Source organism: Oryzias melastigma, linkage group LG13 (assembly GCF_002922805.2).
Source record: "Oryzias melastigma strain HK-1 linkage group LG13, ASM292280v2, whole genome shotgun sequence".
NCBI classification, from domain to species: Eukaryota; Metazoa; Chordata; class Actinopteri; order Beloniformes; family Adrianichthyidae; genus Oryzias; species Oryzias melastigma.
In genome coordinates, this window is record NC_050524.1 from 338,705 (window position 1) to 348,606 (window position 9,902).

The 9,902-nt window shown below is 52.6% G+C and overlaps 1 protein-coding gene across 3 annotated transcripts in view; it reads right to left on the reverse strand.

Annotated features, from left to right (window-relative positions):
• lrch3 (leucine-rich repeats and calponin homology (CH) domain containing 3) overlaps positions 1 to 9,315 on the reverse strand; it is a 13,672-nt gene extending 4,357 nt beyond the window's left edge. Inside the window, exons 1-20 of one of the 3 annotated variants that reach the window (XM_024276887.2) lie at positions 8,937 to 9,314; positions 7,327 to 7,471; positions 5,113 to 5,239; positions 4,939 to 5,044; positions 4,732 to 4,868; positions 4,564 to 4,664; positions 4,401 to 4,494; positions 4,196 to 4,286; positions 3,993 to 4,117; positions 3,831 to 3,880; positions 3,626 to 3,671; positions 3,426 to 3,554; positions 3,216 to 3,257; positions 3,032 to 3,085; positions 1,429 to 1,459; positions 1,232 to 1,345; positions 1,070 to 1,164; positions 849 to 986; positions 705 to 782; positions 97 to 547 (exon numbers count right to left, since the gene is read on the reverse strand). In XM_024276887.2, the coding sequence (XP_024132655.1) occupies positions 350 to 547; positions 705 to 782; positions 849 to 986; positions 1,070 to 1,164; positions 1,232 to 1,345; positions 1,429 to 1,459; positions 3,032 to 3,085; positions 3,216 to 3,257; positions 3,426 to 3,554; positions 3,626 to 3,671; positions 3,831 to 3,880; positions 3,993 to 4,117; positions 4,196 to 4,286; positions 4,401 to 4,494; positions 4,564 to 4,664; positions 4,732 to 4,868; positions 4,939 to 5,044; positions 5,113 to 5,239; positions 7,327 to 7,471; positions 8,937 to 9,195 (2,160 nt within the window). In that variant the 5' untranslated portion in view covers positions 9,196 to 9,314 and the 3' untranslated portion in view covers positions 97 to 349. Of the gene's footprint in view, positions 1 to 95; positions 548 to 704; positions 783 to 848; positions 987 to 1,069; positions 1,165 to 1,231; positions 1,346 to 1,428; positions 1,460 to 3,031; positions 3,086 to 3,215; positions 3,258 to 3,425; positions 3,555 to 3,625; positions 3,672 to 3,830; positions 3,881 to 3,992; positions 4,118 to 4,195; positions 4,287 to 4,400; positions 4,495 to 4,563; positions 4,665 to 4,731; positions 4,869 to 4,938; positions 5,045 to 5,112; positions 5,240 to 7,326; positions 7,472 to 8,936 lie in introns of those variants that run through there. The other 2 variants (XM_024276888.2, XM_036214820.1) reach the window with 2 other exon arrangements.
• Positions 9,316 to 9,902: the final 587 nt, after the last annotated feature.

The window sequence follows — 9,902 nt, forward strand, 5'->3', positions numbered from 1 at the left end:
CCGGCCCTCGGGGCCCGGTGTCGCCCGGCCCTCGGGACCCGGACACGCCCGGCCCTCGGGGCCCGGACTCGCCCGGCCCTCGAGACCCGGTGTCGCCTGTCCCTCGGGACCCGGACTAGCCCGGCTCTCGGGGCCCGGACTCGCCCGTCCCTCTGGACCCGGTGTCGCCCGGCTCAGATCCAGATCTTCCTGGAGGAGCGTACGCTCTGGGTGGTATTCAGAGGTGGTTCTCCTGTCCAGACGGTTCCTGAAGGATGCTTCTTCTGCTCCACCATGCCAGATCCACATGGACACGAGATGGGCCCCCAGGGGCCCACACCTGAGGGGCCCCTGGGGGGCGTGTGGCCGCTCATACGTGGGGGTTCAGGTGGACGTAGATGGCACAAAGCAAAGACATGATTGACAGGTAAAACAAGGCAAAGCCGGCCAGCTGGACTTGCAGGGAGAGGGTCGCCCGCGGGGGAGCCATGGAGAGCAACACCCCCAGGGTTCTGAAAACCACCCCCCCTCTGCCCTCTAGGACGTCCCCCACGGAGCACAGGTGGTCCTGAGCCAGCAGGGGGGTGAGATGGAGGGAAAGCGAGTGACAGAAAATAATGAGAGCAGGAGGTGAAGGGCAGAAGGAGAGCTGTTAGTGGAGGAGACGTTTGAGTTACAGCAGCTTTCATCCAGAGAGCTCAGGTGTGCTCAGGTGTGCACCTCACCTGTGGAACTCCGATCCTACGACACGCCTCCAGGAAGTTCTCCACGTTCCTTCGGCATTTGGCCATGGTGAGTTTGGGCTGCGGAATGCGGAGAGGTTAGCGCTCTGTGGCGGGAGACGAGGAGCTAGCTTAGCGAGGACTCACCACAGCGGGGGAGGGGACGTGGATGCTGGGAACGGAGCGCGGTCTCACATGATTGGCCAGGTGACACAGAACCACCCCGTCAGTCAGAGCCGCTCCCAAGTCGCTGGGTAACGACACCTTGAGGCGAGCCTCGATGTTCTGGAAGAACAGAGACGTAAGTCACCTGAGCCAATCACAGCGCACCTACAGCAGCCAGGTGCGAGCTAGCAAAGAGAGGGAACCTTGCGAAGCTGCTCCACCAACTCCGCCTCCTCTCCCTCCAGACCAGGAGCCGCAGGAGTCTCCTCTTGACTTTGAGGAGATTTCGTATCGTCTCCTGGAAGACAGTGACAGACACCTGAGAGATTAAATCACCTGTGAGGCTCAGGTAACAAAGCTTTTACCTCTTTTCTTCTCTTCCCTCTGGCTGAGGCGAAACAGGAAGCTCTCTGGCCTTAGACTGGCCATTCGGCAGGAGGCCACACCCCCTGCAGCCAGGTACGAAGACGACTGATTACCTGGATGAGATCAGAGGAGTATGGAGGTGGGGTGTCATCCACCACACAGGTGTGAGCAAAATGTTTGAGTCAGTGGGTCTCACCTGTGGGAGACAGCGTAGCTCTGTCTTCACCCTGCGGACACAACAAACCTGTGACATACCGGCAAATACCTGTCTCACACCTGAAAACATCTGTCTCACACCTGTAAATCTGTGTGTCACACCTGAAAGAATCTGTCTCACACCTGAAAACACCTGTCTCACACCTGAAAGAACCTGTCTCACACCTGAAAATCTGTGTCTCACACCTGAAAGAATCTGTCTCACACCTGAAAGAATCTGTCTCACACCTGAAAACATCTTTGTCACACCTGAAAGAATCTGTCTCACACCTGAAAACATCTGTGTCACACCTGAAAACATCCGTCTCACACCTGAAAACATCTGTCTCACACCTGAAATAATCTGTCTCACACCTGAAAACATCTTTGTCACACCAGGAAGAACATGTCTCACAACTGAAAGCATCTGTGTCACACCTGAAAGAATCTGTCTCACACCTGAAAACATCTGTGTCACACCTGTGTCACACCAGGAAGAACCTGTCTCACAACTGAAAGCATCTGTGTCACACCTGAAAGAATCTGTCTCACACCTGAAAACACCTGTCTCACACCTGAAAACATCTGTGTCACACCTGAATGAATCTGTCTCACACCTGAAAACATCTGTGTCACACCTGAAAGAACATGTCTCACACCTGAAAACATCTGTCACACACCTGAAAGAACCTGTCTCACACCTAAAGACATCTGTGTCACACCTGAAAGAACACGGCTCACACCTGAAAGAATCTGTCTCACACCTGAAAACATCTGTGTCACACCTAAAAGAATCTGTCTCACACCTGAAAACACCTGTCTCACACCTGAAATAATCTGTCTCACACCTGAAAACATCTGTGTCACACCTGAAAGAATCTGTCTCACACCTGAAAACACCTGTCTCACACCTGAAATAATCTGTCTCACACCTGAAAACATTGTGTCACACCTGAAAGAACCTGTCTCACACCTGAAAGAACCCGTCTCACATCTATGTCACACCTGAAAGAATCTGTCTCACACCTGAAAACATCTGTCTCACACCTGAAAGAACCCGTCTCACACCTGAAGACATCTGTGTCACACCTGAAAGAATCTGTCTCACACATGAAAACACCTGTCTCACACCTGAAATAATCTGTCTCACACCTGAAAACACCAGTCTCACACCTGAAAACATCTGTGTCACACCTGAAAGAACCTGTCTCACACCTGAAAGAACCCGTCTCACATCTATGTCACACCTGAAAGAATCTGTCTCACACCTGAAAACACCTGTCTCACACCTGCAAACATCCATCTCACACCTGAAAAAATCTGTTTCACACCAGGAAGAACCTGTCTCACACCTGAAAACATCTGTGTCACACCAGGAAGAACCTGTCTCACACCTGCAAACATCCGTGTCACACCTGCAAACATCCGTCTCACACCTGTGTCACACCTGAAAGAACCTGTCTCATACCTGAAAACATCTGTATCACATGTATCTCACACTAATATTTTGTTTTTTATATTTTTTTTTTCTATAAAATGCCTGAATAAATTAAAGTATTCTGAAGAAATATTTTATAGAATAGAGGAAGGGGCCAAAGGTTTACCATAAAGAGGGCGGAGTCATCTGTGTGGGTGGAGCGTCTTGAAGGGAAAGTATTCTGAAAACAAGCATACAGCCATTAAAGAAGACAAAGAAACCTGATGGAAAGGGGCGGGGCTATCTGATCAGCGCATTCTAAACACGTCTGAGGCCCGACATGCGGAAAACATCAAACGGCGTGATCTCACCTCGGCTTCACTGGACTTGGTTGGGCTCTGAGCCGGTTTGTGCTGAAACAACAAAGACAAAGGTGAGGGCAGATTTACAATACCTGTCCAACCTGACTGCCAACTCCGCCCACACAAAAGCAGCAGCAGCAGGGATAAACCAGACCTGCAGCAGAGGCAAGGTCCGATCTTACCTGCTGCCCGGCGTCTACTGTGGCTACGCTGCCGTACCTTGGCGACTGTGCCGACGCCCTCCCTCTGAAAAGAGCGATTCTTCTGCCGCTCCTCCTCGTACCTCAGAGCAGCAAGCTGGGCCTCCTTCCTCATCCTCTCCACCCCCCCAGGACCAACGCCCCCTTTCTGAGGGAGACACACAGTCAGACTTCAGAAGGTCCTTTATTCATGCTACCTGTCCGACAGGTGAGGGTTACCTGACTGTACGGGCTGGAGGGTGGTGCGGCAACATCAGCCGTCGTCCTGGAAGACCAGAGGGACAAACAGGAAGTAGACAAGTGGGAAAGGAGGAAGTTCAACAGCGCTGGTCTGTTCCTGCCCAATCACAGCAGGACATCCCCCCACCCCAAGACTCTGGATCAACCAATCACAGCAGGGCCCCCCTTTTGACCCTGGATCTACCTGCTGAGTCTTCTGCTGTCTTCGCTCCGGCTGTTCTTTACTGGAGAACCCTGAGGATGTAAACAGGAAGTTAGGCACTTTCAAAACTGTCTGGCGTGAGTTTCTGTGGGTTCAGACTCAGAAGAAGCCACTGCTGGCGGGGGCAGTGGGCGGAGCTCCCACCTCTCTGGTGATGCGCTTCTCGATGTACGCCATGAACTGGGAGCTGAGGCTGAAGCGGCTCTTCTTCTCCTCGTCTTCCTCCATGTAGCTGTCGATGAAGTCGATCTGCTCCAACTCCACGTTTGCTGAGCAGAGACAGGAGGAAGGCTGGGACCTGCAGGTCATCCTCAGCTGTGAAGGTGAGATCCCACCCCGAGTCTCACCTGTGCCGTTGGGCAGCAGAGCTCCTCCCCCTCGCTGTCTGGGGTCTCTGCCGGTCTCCGCCCCCCGCAGCTCCAACGCTTCCTCTGCAGGCTGAGCAGACAGGAAGTAACATCAGCGCTCGGGGTCAGAGGAGCGGTTTGTGATCAGAGATTCAGAACCAGCTGACCCGTTTCCCTGACGTGCACGTGTACATGCACACGTTACCTCAATGCCCAGCCATCTCTTGTCCCCGCTGTCGACGCTGTTGAAGCCGGAGTCCAACGCTCCGTACGGACGTCCGGGATACGGTTCATCCATGCTGGCGGGACAGAGTCGGTGAGACGGGCTTTTATTGTGAAGGTCCAGCTGTGTGTGTGTGAGGTCAGACCAGGTCAGCGGCCGTCTCTCGTACTCTGCCGGCTCCGGCGTGCTCTTGTTGGCCTCCAGGTTCAGGTACTTGAAGATGTGGACCTTTCCTTTGATGCAGATCTGCAGGAACGCAGCGGTGGGTGAGTCGGCGGCCATTAGGCAGCGTGTGAGGTCACTTCCTGTATACCTGAGCGGGCGGTGCCTGCAGCGGGTTGTTGTCCAAGACGATGGCCTGCAGCTGGGTGAGGCGCCGGTAGCAGACGGGGATGGACGTCACCTTGTTGCAGGAGAAGTCCAGGCGCACCAGAGGAAGTTCTGCCAGTTCTGGACACAAACCCGGTTCAACCACAAGAACCCAGCAGAACCAACCGGAGTTCAGACCGCGCCTGCTCACCTGGCGGCAGCCGGTTCAGGTGGTTCCTCCTGACGTTCAGGTCCCTCAGGGCCTCCAGCTGGCCCACCTGAGCGGGTAGGGTCTGAATCTCATTGCAGCTGACGTCCTGCAGGGGGCAGCAGCAGCTGTCAGCACAGTGGCGGCGGCGGCGGCGGGTCAGAGGACGTTACTCACCAGCTCAGTGAGGTGTCTCAGCTGACCCAGCTGCTCCGGCAGAGAGCCCAGCTTGTTGTTGGAGGCTATCAGGACCTTCAGGGGGAGGCTGCAGACCACTGGGGGGAGGACGGACAGCTGGTTCCGACTGCACACACAGAACCAGGGCTGTAACCAGTATCCGAATACTCCGAATACTCAGAATACTGGGATACGTGACATTGATCCTGCATCTGACAGAGTCAAAAGACACTTTAGATCTGGTAGTTCTGCCTCTAAAATACAGAACAATGTTGGGTTTTAACAAAGTATTTAAACTAAACAAACTGCTGTGACAGGAAGTAACAAAACTTCAAAGTAAAGTGTCGGTTAAGCTTCCTGTTTTCAAAGAAATAAGCTCTGACTGAAACAGTGACTATTGAGACGTCATTTTCTGAACACGTCAGTCAAAAAATAATGAAAAATACTAAATACATTACAGGGTTTTTCCTGGCTTAAAATACGGTGGTGGCGTTTTATCCCCACCTCAGATTTGCATACCTTCCTTTCTGTCTGCAACCCCCCCCACGTCAAAATTGAATTCCAAATTAAATCTGAAGTGGAAAAGTTCAAATTAAACTTTCATTTATTTGTATTAATTGTAGTATTAAAACTAACTGTGGGGAACATTTATATATTTCAAATGATTATTACACATATACATAATATACACAATAATTAAACTGTACCAGTGGTATGTTTTCAGTAGATTTTGATTTATTTTAATCTGACATCAGCTCATTCAAGTGTCTTTAAAATAGGATTCAGTCTTAAAAAACTTCCTCCTAAAGCAGTAAATATGTTGCAGTTATTTTTAGGTTATTCTCTGGGTACAGCTGTTCAGCAGAAGATAATAAACTTAATCCTAAGATAAACAGCTCTGATAACAGATTTAATCATCATTTCACTCAGTCGTCTGACATGTTTACATTTTGGTCAACCCCCCCCCCTCCTGGTTCCGTCCCAGTGAAGAACCTTTACATCAGGAGTAACTCGATGCTTTCAGATGCAACGTTTTATAAAATAATGATGATTAGAATGAACCTGCAGATTAGCTTTTCATAAGAGGAACCTGGAGAGTTCAGTTCTGGTTGATGTGATGGAACTGGGTCGGGTTCCTGCTTTAGACCGCCGTGCTGACGAACCTCTTGGAGGAGAACCATTTAGAACCAGAACACAGATTACTGCTTTTAGTTGCATCCAAGAACCAAATTCAAAGCTTTCAATCCTAATGTCTGATCCGTCTGGTTTCAGGACAAACTCCAGAACCAAGTCTGACAAGAGTCCATGACTCACAGAACCTCCGTGCTGGTGCTGCTGGCTCTAACTGTCAGCGCCGTTTGGGTCTCTGGTTCCGTTCTGACCAGAATCTCGGATGGATAAAAATGCTCCTCAGGTTCCCCAGAATCCTCTTTAGTCCTGCAGCCACTAGGGGGCGTCAGAGGAGCCGCTTGTTGTCGTAGCGACTGCAGCATCCCAGCCTGATGTTGCAGCTCCTGCTGCTGGTGTCGGCCTGCCGTCCTGGCGTGGTCGACGCCTCGCTCAGATTAAACCTGAAGGCTCCCGTTTTCGTCATGTTCCACACTATTGACCTCATGGCGACGGCTGAAAACCATCTGCAGCTCTGATTTAACTCCAGACTGCAGCGCTATCTGACACGTCACATCCCATAATAGTGACACCATCCGTGCAGCTAGGCTCCTGCTGCTAGGCTGATGACACACAGCTTTACGCCGCTGTCTGAGCTGGAATCTGAACGGAACGTCTGCGGATGCTGCTGTCACCGCTAACGTTAGCTTGGGGCTGTGAGGTAAGCTAGCAGGAGAGAGTGAAAACACAGGGATGACGGGATACCAGTGAGGCTTACTTCCATGCCAACAGCCCCGCCTACAACTCAGAGTTGAATTTCTGATGAACTCCTGCCGCTCTGCAGAAACTATGTCCTAGTTTCATTTTTGGCTAAAAACAGGATCATCACAGGCAAAAGACTTCTGGGAACGCCTTGGAAACGGATAAAAAAGTGATCAGAGTGAGACTTTAACAAATCATCAGACTCCGCCCATTTCTGCAAATACTTTCCTTTGTGTCAGAACCCGTTCCTGTGATGACCTGTTGTCTGACCTTCAGACTCTGAACACGCCGTCGCCAGGAAGTCACTGCACACGTTGTGTGTGTGTGTGCATCAGTGTGTGTTACCTGAGGTTCAGGTAGGTGAGGGCCTGCAGGTTCAGCAGGCTGTCCGGCAGAGAGCGCAGACAGTTCTGGTAGAGGTTCAGACTCTCCAGAGACACGAAGACGCAGACCTCCAGAGGAAGCTCGGACAGCCGGTTCCGGGACAGATCTGAGGGCAGACACAGCGTGGGTTTGATTCCGGGGGGAGGAGACGGGACGTCTGGATCGGCCAGAATATCACAGATGCCGCTGCATCCCTGCAGAGACCTTCAGCCGTGAAGGCCGGCAGCCACCAGCCTTCTGAAGGACGCTCACCGCAGCCAGCAGTGGATGCAGTTTACTTTTCAGAGCATGCCAGACTCAAACATGTAGAGCTAATAGAACACGAAGGCCGGATGTTTCTGCTCCCGTCCTCTCAGGGGGAACCGGAAAGGCAGTCGGGTCAGATCACCACCAGCATCGTCGCCATGGTAACCTCTGCCGTCTGTGTTTGCAATGGGGAATCTTCATCCATCCTAACAGAACTCCACCGCCAACGTGAGCGCAGGTCACACGACGGAGAGGGCAGGTCACACGACGGAGCGCAGGTCACACGACGGAGAGTGCAGGTCACACGACGGAGCGCACAGGTCACATGACGGAGAGCGCAGGTCACACGACGGAGCGCAGGTCACACGACGGAGCGCAGGTCACACGACGGAGAGCCCAGGTCACACGACGGAGAGCGCAGGTCACACGACGGAGAGCGCAGGTCACACGACGGAGCGCAGGTCACACGACGGAGAGCGCAGGTCACACGACGGAGCGCGGAGGTCACATGACGAAGAGCGCAGGTCACACGACGGTGATGGAGGAAGTAGGACACCTGCAGGAAGACCACTTCCTGTTCCTTCACAGGACGGTTCTGCAGTACAGCGGGAGCTGCTACCTGTGATAAGGAGGAGGGGCTTCTTCTGACAGGTGAGCTCACGCTAACACCCCCCCCAACCACCACCACAGCAGCCCTGATGAAGAGGAGGGAACCGCGCAGGCCCCGAGGGCTCATGGGAGTTTTTTGGTAGAACCTGTAGAGGGGGTCTCGATTGGGTTAAACGACAGAACCGGAGCGGGGGAGTTCGGTTCTTGCCGCGTCTGTTTTGTCGCTCGCAGCGGCGCGCCGTCCCGCGGGGGGCGGGGCTTCACTACGTCAACCGTCACGGCGATGGAAACCAAACACGGTTTGTTCCTCTTTCCCCGAGCCCCGCGGTTCCGGTCCAGACCGAGCCGTGGACCGGCTCCACCTGCCCGGCCGGTTCCCGCGGCACCCTGACAGGTGGCGAGCTCCAGCGGGCGCGCGGCCCCTCCCCCAAACGCATCCATCCCGCGGAAGGTCCGATCGAGCTGGACTCGGACACCACCCTCACTAACACGAGCGGTCCGGTCCCTCTGGGCTCCCTCCGCGGACGGAACCGGGTCCGGAAAGTCTGAGCTCGGCGTCAGAACTTCCCCCAACACCGGCCTGCCGGACCGTCCATCCGCTCCGGAGCCTGGAAGTTTGGATCCAAACTTTTGGCGAACTCCGGTCCACAAGCCGCCACGGGTTTCCTGTGACGGTACCGTGAGCGGCCGCTGATCGGCCCGCCGGCGGTTCTTACCGGCCCTGGTGGTGTCCGTCAGGTCGTGGGTGGCGGAGCTCCGGGGGAACTCCTTCAGCTTCCTGCCGCTGAGGTTCAGGCAGCCGGTCACCGTCGCCTCCTCCAGCGCGCGGTCCACCGAGCGGTTCCAGGGCGCCGGGCCGGGCGGGCCCAGTCCGTTCGAGGTTCCGACCGCGGCATTCTCGCAGCCGCCGCCGCCTCCGGGACTGAAATGGAGCCTGGAACCGTCCGCAGAGCCCAGCAACACCGAGGCCGCCATTACACGCTCCGCCTGCTAGCTTCCGATGCTAACGGCTAGCGGGGCTAGCTCCCACCCTGATCCCGCAGCGACGCATGCGCACCACGGACCCACAACATTCTTTTTTCAAATAACTTTATTTCACCAAACAACAAGACAAACAATCTTTCAAAACACGAATAGGATACACACAGATAATAACAGTACCAAGCAAAATAACGGAAATGTGGACTGAAAATAATCATTAAATCTTGACAATTAAAATACTTTACATAAACCAAAAATGGGGGGTTAGGGGTTATGAACATAATGAGGTCTATTCACTTAATTTAAATTTTCTTCAGGACAAATTCCACATACATAAATGTAATAATACCCACCAGAGACCCTCTCTATCTGGAAATTAAAAAATACAGCAAACCTCAAGAAAACTATAAAAACTTTATTGATTTGAAGAATATCGTCTGAATACCCGTGATCCACTGAACCTCTTCATGATGCTGGGATCTACTCAGATCTGATCATTTCCTTTCTCATCTTCCTGTTCATTCTCTTTGATTTCCTCTAGAGATTACGTTTTCTCAATAAAATTTGTTTAAAAAAGCAAAGAAGACTGATGAATAGAAGAACTTGATGTTTTGAAAAAAAGGAAATTCATAGATTAAATGTTTTTAAGAGGAACAATATTTTTCATGTAAAAAAACAACAAACAGAATTTCTAAAAGTGG